At 39.8% G+C, this 17,164-nt stretch overlaps 1 protein-coding gene across 1 annotated transcript; it reads right to left on the reverse strand.

Annotated features, from left to right (window-relative positions):
• Nucleotides 1-11,209: 11,209 nt before the first annotated feature.
• Nucleotides 11,210-12,518, reverse strand: PRMT6 (protein arginine methyltransferase 6; the record flags this gene model as incomplete). Its single annotated transcript, XM_082832885.1, has 1 exon — nt 11,210-12,518. The coding sequence occupies one exon, from the start codon at nt 12,516-12,518 to the stop codon at nt 11,391-11,393; it is 1,128 nt and encodes a 375-aa protein (XP_082689011.1). The 3' UTR covers nt 11,210-11,390.
• Between the last annotated feature and the right edge of the window lie 4,646 nt (nt 12,519-17,164).

Genomic DNA, 17,164 nt, shown 5'->3' on the forward strand with positions numbered 1-17,164 from the left:
GATTCATTAAAATGGAAAAGTTCTGAGTGACCCCAAATGAATGAAGTAAAGTAAATTAAATGAATGAATTATAACATATATGATAGACTACTCCTAATTAACAAAGATTCTCCCAATACCTGTAAAATTCAATAGGAAAATGGGTAAAATAAACAGTAAATTCACAGAAAATGAAATGCAAAGGACCAATGAATATAAGGAAAGATTCTCAACTGCTAGAAGTTAGGGTAATAAAATTAAACATAAGAAGCTAGCATTTTTAGCCATAAGATTAAAAAAACAAGATCAATAAAATCTAGGTGAGTGAGGGTATCAAGAAACAGACTTTTTGAGATATTTTTGGTGGGAATCTGTATTATGACAACCTTTCATAAAGCAATCTACCAGAATTTGTTAGAATTGAAAATAAGCAAAATACTTAGGGAAATCTATCCTAAAGATATGAAAATACCAGTATATGAGGTGATATTTATAAGGATATTAATTTGACATTTATTTATTAATTAATTTCTTGAGTGCATAAGAGAAAATAATTTTGTTCTCTATAAAATATAGATTTTTATTTGGAGAAAATCAATATAGAAGTAAAGAAATGAATAAAATAATTTCAAGTGGTAATAGTGCTATTTGGAAGATAAACATGTGGTGTGACAATTAAGTAAATTAAAAGTTGTAGAAGACAGCAGGATGCTATTTTTATAAAGTTCAAAAACAGGCATATGTAAAAGTTGGAATGGAAAATACTCTAGGGGGTGAAACTATGGGTAATATGTTATTTTTTCTCATGTTTGAAATTTGCTGTGATCACCTTGCATTGCTTTCTTGATGAAAAAAATATATACTATTAAAATAGATGAATTTTTTTCAAAATGGTTCTTAGTAAAATCCTATCAAAATATATTGGTATGTAGCCTCACTCTGTGGTTGCTGCCTCTTACTGTAGTCTCTCATAAAGCATATCTTTTATGAGCTTTACCCACTCAGAGCAGTAATTGAGAAGATCCTGCTCCTTTCCTTCCTCAAAGGAAGAAATGCAGACTCACGCTAATGCAAATGGACAAGATCAGGGGTGATCTCATGGCATAGACTGGGCAGCATGGATGATGGCAGTGAATGAAGAGCACAGCAGTCTGTAATTCCTTCAGTGGCCTTTTGGCAGTTTTGTAGGATCTTGTCCACTGAGGCCTGGTGGGGAAGAGAAGACTGGCAGATACTCGTCAAACAGTAGCTGGGGAGAAATCTGACTAAACTTGTCAAAATATAGTCTTGGAAAAAAAGTTTTCATCATCTTTAACAAAGTAGACCTTGGTTTTATTTTCATTCTTTGTCATAAATTTTAGTCTTTCTCTTTTGTTCATAGAAATCCTGAAAAACCAAAAAGCCAATCATTCTGAAAGTCCTATCAACACTTTCATTTGTCTAATGCCTTGCAAAATTTTATTTCTAGAGATTCAACCAACTTCCTCTGACAAGCTTTATTCTGTGTGCTCAGGAAAAATTGGGAGACCTAGGAGAAGGCTCAATGGCTATAAACTGGCTAGGAATTATTCTAATAGTGTCAAGCTGAATCATTTGCACTGTCCATTAGTGTAATTATCAGTATCCCCGGTATTACTAAAATTTCCGTGTAGACAGTAGAAAGCCATTGATGGATCATGTTTGCAAATAACTCTCTAAGGAGCACTTGTTTCTCAAGCCATTGTCCTTGCCTAGAATGGCTACTCTGTCCTCTTATGTAAGTTCCATTTGATTTACAAGGTCCCTTTACTCAACAAATATTTATTGGATACCTACTTTGTGCCAGATAATGTTTCAGGCAATGTATAGACAATGATGAACGAGACAGACAAGATTTCATCGCTTGTGAATGTTATGTTGTGAGAAAGACTACACACAAGTAAACAACTGAATTTCAGATAACAAGGGGAAAATGGTATCTGTGGTAGAAAAGAGGATTCTTTTCATCATGGTAATCAAGGAAAGCTACTCTGAGGTGACACTTGAGAAGAGAACTGAGAGAGAGAGAGTGGAACATGCAGTCTAATGAAAGAATGTTCTGGGTGGAAAGTCCCTCAGGGAGATCTTGCCATGATTGTGAATCAGCAAGATGTGGTTCCATTCCTCCATTTTCAGTGAGAAGCTCTGATTCTCCCATTGTGCAGTGACCAAACTCTTATAATAGCAATTGTCTCTGTGATTCATTTGTTATTGAAAGTATGTTATATTATCATACTAGTTGTCTTTAAGAAGTTGAGATGCTTGCTTTCCACTTCAGACACAGCTCTTTCAGGATAGGGACCTTGTCCTATGCTTTTTTTTTTTTTTTGTGGTACGTGGGCCTGTCACTGTTATGGCCTCTCCCGTTGCGGAGCACAGGCTCTGGACGCGCAGGCTCAGCGGCCATGGCTCACGGGCCTAGCTGCTCCGCGGCATGTGGGATCTTCCCGGACCGGGGCACGAACCCGTGTCCCCTGCATCGGCAGGCGGACTCTCAACCACTGCGCCACCAGGGAAGCCCTGTCCTATGCTTCTTGATATACCAAAACCAAAAATAGTACTCTCATATAATAAGCATTAATAAACACTCACTGATGATCATGATCTGATGTGATGATCTATGCTGTTATCATGTTTTCAGGGAGCATATCAACTCGACTAAAGATAAAGTTGGATAGAGGGTAGTGCGAGGTTCTGGCTATTTAAAAACTACATCCGATAAATATATAGCGGTTCTGAAAAAACAAACAAGCAAAACTTAAGAATATGCTGCTTAGAGATATATACACATATAGTAAAATTATGTATATAATTATATATTATACATATATTATATTTAAAATACTTGGTTATGTTAGGTTATGCCTGTTATGTCCAAGTGGAGATGACAATTGAGCCGTTGAATATATGAGTCTGAAACTCAGTAGAAATGTCAGGGATGACAATATAAATTGGGGAGTCATCAGCATATAGATTGTACACTATTTAAAGTAATGAGACTGGATAAGATCACTTAGGAAGAGAATAGAAAGAAGGGTAAGTATAATTTGTAGTAGCAAAGAATTGCAAACAACTATTTATCAATAGAAAATTGGTTGAATAAATTACAGATTATGTATACCATACATTTTTATTTACTCTTACTAAGTTATTTATACATGTCTGACTTCAAGGAATATTCAGGATATATATTTTGACCTAAAATAATTTTTGGAGTAATATGAATAATATGTCTACATATTTGTAAAAAAACTACATAAATATGTGTATGAGTCTACATAGTAGAAAGATACATTCTAAACCAGGAGGAATGGGAGATCAACGTTTTCCTTCTAAATATATTTGTATTTCATTCATGCAGTTTTAAAAAATCTGATGATAAACAGGGACATAAAATAAATGTGTCTTAATTATTTAGAATGTAAAGGAATCTTAGAATTGATATTTATGACAATAGCAATATCCTATCAGTAATCCACTTATTCTACTTTTTGTGGCTTTGTATCCTTTCCCTTTTTTTTGGGTACATCTGCTCCCCCAGAACTTTGACTCTTAACCTTTTGCACTGTCGACCCTTAGCTGGGGGACCGCCCTTAGGCTGTGGAAACAGTTATGCCTGCCCACATGAGAGCTGGGAAGTGCCTAGGAATTTATGTCCCTCTAAGGTCAGTCATTAGCCAACGTCTGATGGGTGAAAAGGTTTGAATGTTGCAGAGATGCTCTGGAGACAGCATAGGTCACACATGTCCCTAATAAGGGAGCAGCATGTGTAACCTATGCTGTCTCCAGAGCATCTCTGCAGGATTGAGACAAAGTTCCCTTTCTTGGGACTTGGCTTAATATCACATGTTAGCCAGATCTCCTTCCCTTCCTAGTCCTGCTTCCCAGCTGTCCTTCTAGCATTTTCTGGGAATACTTCCTGATAAACACTTTTACAAGATCCCAGTCTAAGACAATGACGAGTCTATTTTAAGTGCCTACTGAAGTCACCTTAACTCTTGAGGACACAGGCATCATGGACAGGATATATAGTGTAGTAGTTTAGATGCTCAGAGTTTAGGTGATGAGTTCCAAGCTCTGCCACTTACTCTCCATGTGGCCTTGGGCAATTCACCCAACTCCATGCTTTGTTTTCTCATCTATAAGATGGGATTGATAATAGAACTACTTTACAGAGCTATTTCAAGGAGTAAATAAAATAATGTACCTAAAGTGTATTTAGCATGTTAGGCACTCAATAATTATTTAAAAACTAATAAAGATGCTTGATGTATCATGACTATTTATCTCTATGTATGCGGTGGCATGTCTGACAAAAGAAGTTTCTTTTACATGAAAATTTATGAAATGAAGTTTTCCTCGGTATGAAAGCCACTCTTTACAGAACATTATTTTATTATGTATGACTCATATGAAGTAAACAAGGTTAATACATCATTGATTTTAATGGGATTTTGCATACTATGATTAATATGCCATTATTGCATAAAAACATTCTACATGCTGAGACGTGTAGCTGGTGCATTAGAATATCATTTGGCATAAAGTTTCAGCATATGCTACTTTCACTATGTGTTCCTATGAATGCTTTAACATCTGGTATAAATCAGATAATGAATCAAAAAATGAAAAATTATATCTCCCTAACAACCATATCACGTATTTTAGCACCGAATAATATATCATTTTAATGTCTTGAATAACATCGCTATTTATGGGGGTGGTGCAATGACCACATCCTTTATTGGTCTAGTTTTACTTTTAAGAATCTTATCTTATTGCTCAGAGCAACTCAATTGTTCTGTCTTCTAACTACATAGAGCACCATCCTGAAGCCTATTTTTTCTTGGACCCAAGACCATGGAATTAATTTATATGTGAACCTATTTTATAATAATGTATGGGCTCTATGAAATTCCCCTGGTTGGGGTTTAAGCACAGCTAGCTAATATTGAATTCTGTTTATTACAAACTGTACATTTCCTGCTAGTTTCTAATTTTATTTCATATAAAATTCCCCTTGTTGTAATTGCTGTCATTCTCTCTCTGTTTTCCCCTAATTATTCTAACTAGGGTAAATTCTCAGTCCTTCAGGAACTGTGTATTTAGTCTGTGGATTTTCCAAATCCTCTTTTTAATTATTTTACTGTATATACTTAACCATTTAAATGTTTCCTATTTTTATAATTCACCAGATGATAAATAATGGTAGAGTGAGTTTGCATTAAAATAAGGAGTTTGTTATCTTTACAGAAATTCTTGGTAAAAGTCTAGCTCTAGTGAATGCTGTTATCTTTATAGAAATTCCTGGTAAAACTCTGGCTCCAGTGAATGCATAAGATGAATTTTTTTTTTACCATTTGGGGTTCTTAATCCTTTCTCTAACATCATATATAAGTTAAAGTTAAAACTCTGCACTTTGTTGTTTTTTGTTTTTGTTTTTTGTGGTACGCAGCGCTCTCACTGTTGTGGCCTCTCCCGTTGCGGAGCACAGGCTCCGGACGCGCAGGCTCAGCGGCCATGGCTCACGGGCCCAGCCGCTCCGCAGGCATGTGGGATCTTCCCGGACCGGGGCACGAACCCCTGTCCTCTGCATCGGCAGGCGGACTCTCAACCACTGCGCCACCAGGGAAGCCCTGCATTTTATCCTTAAATATAATAGTTTCACCAAGAGCAAAGCTGCAAGTGTTTTTTTAAAAAAGGTCTAATGTCACCCCACTCCATACCACCCATTACTAAGCTGCACATCACTTGAGATAATGGAGGTTGGAAGGGGTTGTCCATAAATTTGAGACGATTAGGAAGTTCTTACATAGAAGAGTCTTTGAATAAGTTTAGAATCTAAGCTTAAAGGAGAGATTAAGGACAGGTAACAAAATAAGCAATTATTTTTAATCGATCAAAATAATCTTAGTTATGTTCTGAGCCCATGACTTCAGAAAAGCTTACCCTAAGGATATTGTGATGTAGGCAAAGTGTATGCATGGGAATCCTAACCTTTATTTAAGTGCTTCTCTCCTAACTTTCAGGTCTCTTTGACCCCAAGGTATTTTTTATGCTACCTTTGGCTCTAGAAAAATACTGATTATCCTCAATCCCACTATCTAACCACCTTCTGAATACTCAACTATTTTCCTTCCACTCTACACAGGCCAGAATTTCTATTCCCCTTTCCTGTTGAATCTTTCCTGGTGACCAAAATAATAAAATAAATAGATTCATGCTAAAGGGTGGTTACAGCCACCTGTAAGTCTTCCACTCCATTCCATTTTCCTTAAAAAAACCCACATTGAAAAGATCCATAAACCCAATGGAATTTTGAAGTACTTTATAATTTCTGGAAATCAAACAAAGGACAGAATGTTGTGCTACAGTGCATGTTTTTGTAAAATAATGAACTCATATTATATTGGTAAGAAGAGGAACAATGTCAAAACATAATGTGGAAGTTGATTGATTCATATGTGACCATTCCCATCATTAATATTTAACACCACCAGGTAGCACCCACAGAACACAAAGTACACATACCCAAGTAAATGCAGCTAGCCAGAGGAATATGTCACACCCTACATTCTTCCTCTTGGCTCTGTTCAGCCACATGCTCTATGTCCTAGAAAGGTTTATTAAGCCTTCTCCCCATCTTTGTGCAATTGTTTTGTCTCTGTAACTCTTCCTTACGCTCTTTCATCAAGCTGTCTTATTTACTGCAATGTTTATTTATTAGGGTTAACATCTTTTTAAACTGCTACTATTTTTATTAGAATTAGTGTTCTTAGTGCTCTTCGTTACAAAATTTCATAGATTGTGATGGTCCACCCAACCTAATTTTTCCTTATTTTTAGTGTATAATATTGCAGAATGTGAAGGTTTTTACAAATACATATATCACGCGACTGCAGGAATGCCTGTAAAGTATTTAAAAATGTGTGGGGAGGATTTCTTTCCATCTCACTTTCCTTTTTCTGTCCTTCCTTTCCTTGCAGGGGACAGCTTATAGAAAGAGAAGGAGGAATTCTGCCCTCCCCGCCCCCAGTTCTATCTATGTATTCTAAATTTCTAAGTGATCGTTTTTAGAGTTAAAAAGCTATCCAACTGAAATCTCACCAGTCTTTCCCCAAAGTTATTACTATCAATAATGATGAATTTAATTATCAAAGCTCTCCAAAGAGCACAATTCCAATGCTACTGTTGATATCTGAATTTTTATGAAAATTCTCTTTGTGTTTTGTTAGGTTTAGATGCTTTGTTTCAAATCTTTCCCTACAAGCACATATGATATATGAGAAATAGTCTCATTATGTCCTTCCTTCCTCTTTATCATCACCTTAAACTATTTTCACATGCTTTTGGAAGGGGTCTGGCAATCTACAACTCTACGGTTGTCTTTAAGATGCAATTAGGGCCTGTTCTAGGCTTACAAAGAGCTGCAGAATATTCAAGGTTTCCTCAAGATTTTCTACATGTCTGAGTTTGTCACACATTCAGAAATCTTGATTCTACAAAGTGTAAAATGCTGTAGGTTGGCTAAAAGGATGAGATCCAATCAGCTTTCCATCCATATGAATAACTTTGGATATCACATTTCACAGAAAATAAAGAGGGCGTACATCAGGGTCCTCTGGCCTTTGCTCCAACCTCCTCACCCTTAGAACTACTGCAGGTATTCCAAAAAGGAGGAAAATATCTTAATGCCAGAAAGTATTAGAAGAGAACAAAGATACCTAAATTCCAACAAAACATTTATTGAGAGGGACAAATCAAGAAAAAACTGGGTTATGGAAATGAAGCCAGATATAAAGGTAAAAACAAAAAGCGCAAGTGAACTATAAATTTGGCTCAACTTTCTAGTAGCCAGTGTGAGAAGGGTCATCTACCCAAAATATTGTGTCCGTTAGCTGAAATAAACCAGTTATATAGAGGACATAGATTTATTTTTGGAACTAACACCATAGAGAAATTTTTCTCTGAGGAGCTCATAATCTACGTGATGATAAGGAGTATTTTTGCACTTGGGCGAAATTTTAAGAATGAAATTGATAAGAGGGCTGGCTTCCTATCCTTGCTTCAGCAGGGGTAAGATTTAGTTGGAATGAAATCTTTCCAGTATAAAGAATGAATGCAGATTATTGATGTAGGTAATTCTACTCCCCACCATACCCCAGTTTTTTGAGAGTAGGATCTGCTTACTTAACTGTTAGTTGGTGTTTATTAAACCATTAAATGAATGACTGCCTGGGCAGATGTCTCTCTGCTGTCCAGCATCAAGTACCAAGTAGAATGGCAGAGTTTGTCTACCTTTGCTACTATGTTGAGGATTCAGTCCCCTGGGGGAGCCTCAGAAAGTGCCACATTTGATTAGTTCTGTTAGGGGAATGGGAACAGGGAATGCTTCGTGAGTGCCTAGTATTTGTCAACGTGAAGATCCTATATACTGAAGGTGGTGGCTCTTTGAGGCCTGTGAGACAGGTCTCCAGGGAGACTTCCTTAATCTAAGGGGTCTTTTGTGGGTTAGGAATCGAAAGACTCGTGTTAAACTGTCAAGAAGTAGTTACATAACCTTAGGCTAAATCCTTCAAAATCTGTGTAACTCTTTTTTCCTAGTATGTAAGGTGAAGATAATTACTTGCCCTCCCTAACACCTACACCACCCAGTCTTTTGCCCATTATTTTTTGTTTATTTTACTTTCTGGTTTATCCTGTGAACATACCTATTTGAAGGAGAAACTATGTTTTACTGGTTTATATCCTAAGCACTTATCACAATGACTATTATATTGTATACCGAATAAAATGTCCATTGGTCCAGTGAGTTAATGAAAATATCTGGAAAGTTTCACAGTGCTAAATAAATGTAAGCTCTTTGAGGAAAGCAGGTAGGACTTCACCATGTTTTTCTCTCCTTAGGGCTGGTAGTTTCTTCCTGTGACCCAAATGACCCTAAGCAATCAGTACCAGTTCATACAGAGCTTGGACAGTGCCTGAATGTTGGTGCATCTCACAACCACATCCTTCTGGAAGAATCCTCACTTCAGGGCTTAGGCTCCTTTGGGTCATCTGGTATCCAGTGTCATACATTGCTCGTCATATACGGCCATGCTCGTACTGTCAAACAACACCTGTAAAAAAATCAAAACGTTGACTAATTTATTCTGAATCACATTTTCTATGTGTCCAGATGCTCCAGGTTTGCATATTACTTTCCCGCAATTACAACAGCAAGAAGTTATTGAGATCTTAGTATGTACCAGGCACTATGTGCTTGCATGTATTAACTCATAGTATCCTCACATTTCTATAGGGCACGTATGACTGTTACACCATTTGCATGACAGCACTGGAGAAGAAACAGAGGTTAAGTATTTTGCCCAGTCACACAGAGTGGTGGAGCCTAGATTCCAGCATGAGCTGTCTGGCTCCAGAGTCCAAGATTTTAACCACTGTGTTATGTTGCCACATGACTAATGGCTTTAGCTGTATTTTTATGACAATCCATCTTACTTTGGGGAAACAATAAGAATTTTAAATTCTGTGTAATTATGAAATACTTACCTTTTACTTCTACAGTTACCCAAAGTTTTAACTGGTATTCCCTTTGTGTGCTTATACTGGCAATACTGTACCCATACAGCAAAGGGATTGTTATAGGAAGCTACAACAAACACCAGAAATCTACTCAAAACTGTACACTAAAATGCTAAATAAATATTCAACTTAAAATACAGTTGACCCTAACATAAGGAAGTAATTTATACCTCTAGCTTAAACCAGGCCTAGCTTGCTATGACTGTACCATTTACATGAGCTAACTATCCTAACATCAACATGGTGACAACTATAAATGTATTACTTGCTATTCAAGGATCTTGTAAAGTTGATGATTTTGTACATGTATGTTTCCCTTCATAATGGTAGATCTCATGTGTTGATACCAAATTTTAGAAAATTAGTTGTAATACTTGAATATTTTAATAAGCAATGAATAAAGGAGAAAACTCAGTTAAAATAACAGAACTACGTTAGAGTACTTCAGAAGACCAGTTTTTCACACCTGTTTTCTACTAGCATACAAAAGCTACTAGTATGAAGAAAACATACATTAAGCATAGTTGAATTATCCTTAAGCTATATTCTGTAGGGGCTGTAACACGGTTTTTAAGAACAATATTAAAAAGGGTGAAATCTATAACTCAAACAGTACACAAGACTTACTTCATCTATAAAAATAGAGCGAATGCCAATGCTTTATTTGCCACATTGATAAGGAGGGAAACATTGGTAAAAATAAATGTGATAACATGACTCACACTTCATTACAAATGATTTTCCTAAATTCAACTTTCACATTAAGCTGAGCTAATAAGAAAAAAACAAACCCCCAAAAAACACTAAAAAACTTTCACTTGATGAAAGTAGGCCAAATCACATGATCCCTCTGAATGAGGGAGTTTAATTTTCTAGCTGAGAAAATATTTTCCCTAATTTAGTAAGCTTAAATAATTCACCCATGATGATAAATAAGCCCTTGGGTCAGGATCAGAAGAAACCTCCTGTATCAGCTTATTTTTAAGCAGTACACAAAAATTTTATTATGGAACATTTTCTTGGTTAAATCTTAAGAGTAAAGACAATTAAAACATCCATACTACTTCACCATCTTTCAGGTCTTTTTCTCCTAAATGTACCTTCTAGATTTCTTAGGTGTGCTGTACAATTCCTTAGGGTGCTAAAGTTGACGAACACCTTACTCCATTAAGTGAAATAAAACTTCACTTAATGCAGTAAGGTGTTCATCAACTTTAGCACGCTAAGGAAGTGTTATTTAAACTTTGTCCTCATTCTCCTCTCCCACGTTACCAGTAGTAAAATTTCTTTAAAAAACAATGAGAAAGAAATACCGTAGCCTAGAGGCACCTGGGAAGAGAGGGAATATGGCTCAGGAGAGATATTAGTCATATTGGAGATTTATGGAGTCTAATTATAAACCCCTTTACCCCCTCCCTGGTTTTAGACTTAGGGTGTGAGGTGTCTGGGATGTGCATGGAGCCTTCACAAACTGACATTTTCTTCCTTTTTTCCCCCTTTTTTGCATGAAACAAAAGAAATACAAGTGCTTGGTACTACGTGCTTTTGAGGCTTAAAGGGCCATTAATAAACACGCTGTTTCGGTCGTTGAGGGGGATCGAAATCACTTTTTAATAAATATCGCCAGAAGAATCTCCTCGAAGGGAGACTGTAGTTATTCTCCCTCCCCAGGAGCCCTAAGGGGAAAGGGAGACGGAAGATAATGTCCCCTACTTGCACGTGAGATTTCCCTTTCTCCTCCGACCCCCCTCCGCCTCTACCGCGCAGGTCTGGCCGCCTCGGGAGGTAGCTGGGAGAGAAAGCCACGCTCAGTCCTCCATGGCAAAGTCTTTGGTCTTTTCCTCCTGGTCGCCCACTTTGTAGCGCAGCAGCACGCGTAGGTGACGGTGGTTGTCCTGAGAGGGCAGCAGCGTGATCTCTCCGGAAACGTCCGTATCTTGCTCCACTTGCACAGGCTCGTTCAGGTAGAGGAGTGCCTGCTTCCAGTGCGTGACTGGGTGAAAAGGCGAGGTGGACAGCACCAGGGGTTTCTCCGAGTCCCCTCCGGGGAAGGTCACCTGGAACCAGATGGCAAAGCCGTGCATGTGAGCCGAGCCGTAGCAGCTGAAGCGGAAGCGCCCACCCACCCCCGCTTCCAGCTCCTGCTCCAGGCCGGCGCGGGCCAGCTCCAGCTGAGCAAAGCACTGCGGCCGGGCCAGCACATCCTCGCCGGACAGGCCTTGCACCACGATTTCTGAGTGGCCCATGAGGCAGCGCGTGGCGAAGCTCTCCAGGCAGCTCATGTCCACACCGTAGAGTTGCTTCATCTGGCTCCAGAAGCTTAGGCGCAACTCCAGCATCTGGTCGCTGATGGGCGCCACGAAGAGCTCGGCGGAAGCCGGCAGTAGAAGACCGCCCTCCTTCAGCCACTTGGTCCGCGCGTGGAGCACAGAGCTCAGCATGGACTCGTGCAGGAGTCCGCAGCCCATCCACTCGCTCACGATGGCATCCACCTGCTCCGGCAACTCCACCGTCTCCACTGGCCCCGGCAGGACGTGCACCCGGTCCTCCAGCCCGTTGAGCCGCACCACCTCCCGGGCCTGTTGCCAGATGTCGCTGGCCTCCACCGCGTACACGCGCCGGGCCCCGGCCTGGGCACAGAAGACGCTGAGAATGCCGGTGCCCGCGCCCACGTCCAGCACGGTCTTGCCCCGCAGCGCTGCCCAGTTCCGCAGAATGCCCAGGCGGTAGGCATCGGTGCGGACGCGGTCGGCAATCATCTCCTCGTGGACCGATACATCCGAGTAGCACTGGTAGTACAGCTGGTCTCGCTCCCGCCTAGTCCTCCGGGGTCGTGGCAGGACCACCTCCAGCTCTCCGCCATCTTCCTCTTCAGTTCCCTCCCCTCCTTCGCCGCCGCCCCCCGACTCAAGCTTTCTTCTCTTGGGCTGCGACATCTTGGCGGCTCGGGCCGGCTCCCAGCGTGCGTTGCGCGACGCGGCGGGAGCTCTAGGAAGCGGGGGCTTCTGGTATTTGTAGTGCGCGCTCGTGCCGCCCGCTTTTGGCGGGGCACCGGGCGAGTGCCCGCCAGATGCCTCTGACCTGAACTCTGCTTTTTTACCTGCTGCTTTGGTGTCGTGGAATCCCTTTCCCACCACCCCGCACCCATATTCTATGATTCTTTACGTTCCTCCTCCCTCCCTTAGATCCTCGATTCTCTTTTGCTTTCACTCCCTTCCTGAAGTGGACACGCCCACTTAAAACTAATAAATCCATGTTCTGTCATGTCTACTCAAGTCCCAGATTTTTTATTACACAGAATTATCTGGGCGGCACTGTATACACTACCGCCTCATCTGGACAGTTACAACTCTTAGAGCTCTCCAAACGTGGAGATTTGGAAATTGCACTACATGTTTTTCTTCTCTGTTTTCAGGGGAGTTAGGATGCAAAGGTGTAAATGGAACAAAGTTTTCAGGGGAGTTAGGATGCAAAGGTGTAAATGGAACAAAGTAAAAACCCAACAGTGTAAAACCCTGGTTCGGATTCCAGTGAGACCACAAATAAATGGAATGATTAGGGCAAGCTATATAACTACGCTTGCCTTCAGTTACCCATTCACCAGAAACAAAGAATCTTCAATGCAGTTGAAAAATTAAGTTTCTTGTCTCTATTTTAGCAGAATGGTTACTTGGCTCTTAGTCCTGCTCTGGTAATTCTGTGGCTCATTCAAGAGTTAAATCTTGGAAAGGTTCAAACCAAGGAGCAGTTGAAAAGCAACAGTGGTGTGATACAGTGAAACCCATTGCCAGGTGTATTCTGGTAACCAATTATTTTTTTTCCCCCAGAGGTAACTGAATCCTTCATCCCCTGTGATCACTTCTCTGCGTCAACTCATTTTTTCCTGTGTGTCTCCTTGTCTGGGCGAGATTGGTACTCCCCTCTTCCTCTTTCATTTTCCTTTCAGTCAACTATCAGCTGCTAATCTCTTTCCTCTTGGTTGTTCATAGTAGAAATAAAATACATTTTAAAATACATGTGATGTCTATATGGGTGTCTGTGTTCTTCACAAGTAAGGTGAGAAAAAATTTTCTCCCAGCTTAAAAAAATCACACGAAGAAAATTGACTTTTATTTTCTTGTAGTCTCAAACTATGTCTTTTAAACCAATGAGCCTGTATTCCTTACCTGGGGGAAAAGTTCCTTCACCCCATTCTCTCTATTAATCTGTCATTGAATGAAATAGGCTGATTGACCTGACATCCTCAGCTGTACTTCTAACTCAGGGCTTTCTGGCTGCTCATAAGAATCCTCTGTGGAGCTTTTAAAAAATACCTATGCCTGTGTCCCACTTCAAACTAATTAAATCAGAGCCACTCCAGTGGAGCTTGCGCATATAGTTTTAAAAGCTACCCAGGGAGTTTGTGCAGCCAGAGTGAGAAATGTTCTTAATGATTTTAGTTAAATCTTGCTCCATTATTTTCATTGGGTAAATTATCTTTTTTCGGTGGCCTGGGCTCAGCCATTTAAGGCTAAAAATCCTCAGAGCATTTCCTCTCTGCCCAGTTTGATATCTTGTTTTCAGAAAATAGAGGCCCAGAGCAGGACATGGGATTAGAGTTGAAAATGTGACTGCTTCAATATATTACTTCTAGGCTGTTGATTAGTGTATACTTCTCCCATTCTTTCTGTCCTCAAAATCTTTTCCTCCCTCTTTTAAATGCATTGACTCCTCTACCCTATTTCCAATTCACTGACTTGTGGTCTTTTTAAAGAAATATCTGAATATAAGTTTTGTTGGTTCTACTTCCAAATATATCTGAGTCCATCTTCTTTTCTCCTTATCCACTGCCTACACCTAGTCTAATTTCCCATTTTTGCTTGTATGGAAATCAGTCTCCTAAGAGATCTCTCAACTTCTAATCATACTCCTGTCTAATCCATTCTCCACAGAGCTACAAGAATGAGTTTTTAAAAATCTAAATTGGACCATGTTATTCTCCAGTAACTTCTTCTTCCAGTTACTGAAACAATCCAGTAACTTCAAGTAACTTCCCAGCTTATCTCATACTTCTCTTCCCAGCTCCCTGTTGGGCTCAATATATACAGGCCTTCCACCTTTTTTCTGTCTTAAGTCTATACATACGCTCTTCCAGGACCTGGAAGATTGTTTTTCTTTTTCTTTTTTTTTGTGGTACGCGGGCCTCTCACTGTTGTGGCCTCTCCCGTTGTGGAGCACAGGCTCCGGATGCTCAGGCTCAGCGGCCATGGCTCACAGGCCCAGCAGCTCCGCGGTATGTGGGATCTTCCTGGACCAGGGCATGAACCCGCGTCCCCTGCATCGGCAGGCGGACTCAACCACTGCGCCACCAGGGGAGTCCAAGATTGTTTTTCTTCTTAGCACTTCACTTCAGTGGCTCCTCATCTGTCAGGCCTCAACTTAAATATTACGGCCTAAGAAGGTCCTTCCCTGGCTACTTTAAATACTATTTTCTAACTCAAGACACTGTTTATTTCCTTCATAGCTTTTATTATTAGCTGAGTGTATGTAATTTGTCTATTTGTTTTTTGTAAAATATAAACTCCAGGAGACTTGGACTTTTGTTTCCCCATTATTGTAGTTCCTAGCACTAGAACAGAGCCTGACATGTACAGAGTGTTTAATAGTCTTCAATGAAGACTGTTGTGGAAGCAATTAAATTGTTATTCATAGGGGAAGGAGAAGAGAGTTTTGCTTTTTGTAGTGCAGTGTGACAATTTGACTCTGGTAAACTCTGAGATAAATCCAGATATAGATCAAATTTAGGATAATCCCAGATGTGAGATCATTCCCTTTCCAAACTCTCATAACCCTTTTAGATAGAATAATGGTAAGCCCTAATTTTATGTCCAGATTAGAGAGAAAATGGCCTGTGGCACTTTCCTTTCCTGCACTCTGGCTTGATACGGAGAGCGATTTCTTTACTCATCTTTTCTACCACACTGAGTGTTTTAAGTAAGAAGGAGACCAGATTGTAGTCCTTCTCTAAGCATTGCAGCTCAGCAGCTAACCACCTGGATGGGAGAAGAATTGGAGCTGTGCTGGCAGTGTTCTTTGTGGTTTCATGCCAGTGGTCTACTCACCACATCTATTCAATGTGAAAACCCATAGTTTTTCAAACAAATGGATCTTGAAATTGATTTAATACACCTTCACCAGCATTAAAAAAAATAGAATAGAAAATATCAAATACACAAAATGAATAAAGGTATTACTTCATAAAACTTGTTTCAGTTAAGTATACTCTCTCTCTCTCTCTCTCTCTCTCTCTCTCTCTCTCTATATATATATATATATATATATATTCCTTGCTACAGTTTACAGTTAAAAGTTATTCTCCAAAAACAGTGTAAACTTTGATATTTTTGTAACTTTGCTTTGAGTATGGTACTGCTTTGCCTCTCACTTATCTTTTTAGGTAGTCCTCAAATGTTATCATTTTTTGGTAGCTTTTCAACCAGTCTGTGGCCCAACAATCCTTATATATGACTTTTTTCACTCATCCTCTTGTACCAGAGCTATTTGTACATATGGCTTTTCCATGCTAGACAATGGACATTTGAACGCCAAGATTTTTTTATTTCTCACTTTTATATTAAGAATCTAGCATATTGTGCTGGAATCTGAACCATTTGCACATTCCAGATTGGCAGTCCTGAGTACACACAGGATCATAGATGTGTTTTGTATGACTGTGAGAACCATGGTCGATTTCTGCATCACACACATTCATGCATTTATCCAATCATTCATTTATTCAACAAACATTCTGGATTTCTACTCTGCACTAAGTATTCTAGAAACAGGGGACATATCAATAAACAAAAAGACAAAAATCCTTACCCATGGGGCTTCCCTGGTGGCGCAGTGGTTGAGAGTCCGCCTGCCGATGCAGGGGACACGGGTTTGTGCCCCGGTCCGGGGAGATCTCACATGCCGCGGAGCGGCCGGGCCCGCGAGCCATGGACGCTGGGCCTGCGCGTCTGGAGCCTGTGCTCAGCAACGGGAGAGGCCACAACAGTGAGAGGCCTGCGTAACGCAAAAAAGAAAAAAAAAAAAAAAAAAAAAAAGAAATCCTTACCCCTAAAGAGCTTATATTTTTGTATTAATGTTATGTTATCTATTAATCTTATTTTTTTGTTTCTGTTTTTACTTAAGTAAAGTATTATACTGCTTTTTTTTTTTTTTTTTTTTTTTTGCGGTAGGCTCAGCGGCCATGGCTCACAGGCCCAGCCACTCTGCGGCATGTGGGATCTTCCCGGACCGGGGCACGAACCCGTGTCCCTTGCATCGGCAGGCGGACTCTCAACCACTGCACCACCAGGTAAGCCCTATACTGCTTTTAACTATCAACTTTCTTTCTTGTATTATTTTACCTTGGGTCCTGATGTGATTTCCTCCTACAAATACTTATTTCTAATTTCTTTTTCTCTTTAATTTGAAGGTCTGTTGTTTAAAAGTGTGTTTTAAAGCCTAGTATATAGAGCTGCAATGAACGTTGTGGTACTTGACTCTTTTTGAATTATGGTTTTCTCAGGGTATATGCCCAGTAGTGGGATTCCTG

Source organism: Leucopleurus acutus (genome assembly GCF_964270905.1).
Source record: "Leucopleurus acutus genome assembly, chromosome: 2".
Classification (NCBI taxonomy): Eukaryota; Metazoa; Chordata; class Mammalia; order Artiodactyla; family Delphinidae; genus Leucopleurus; species Leucopleurus acutus.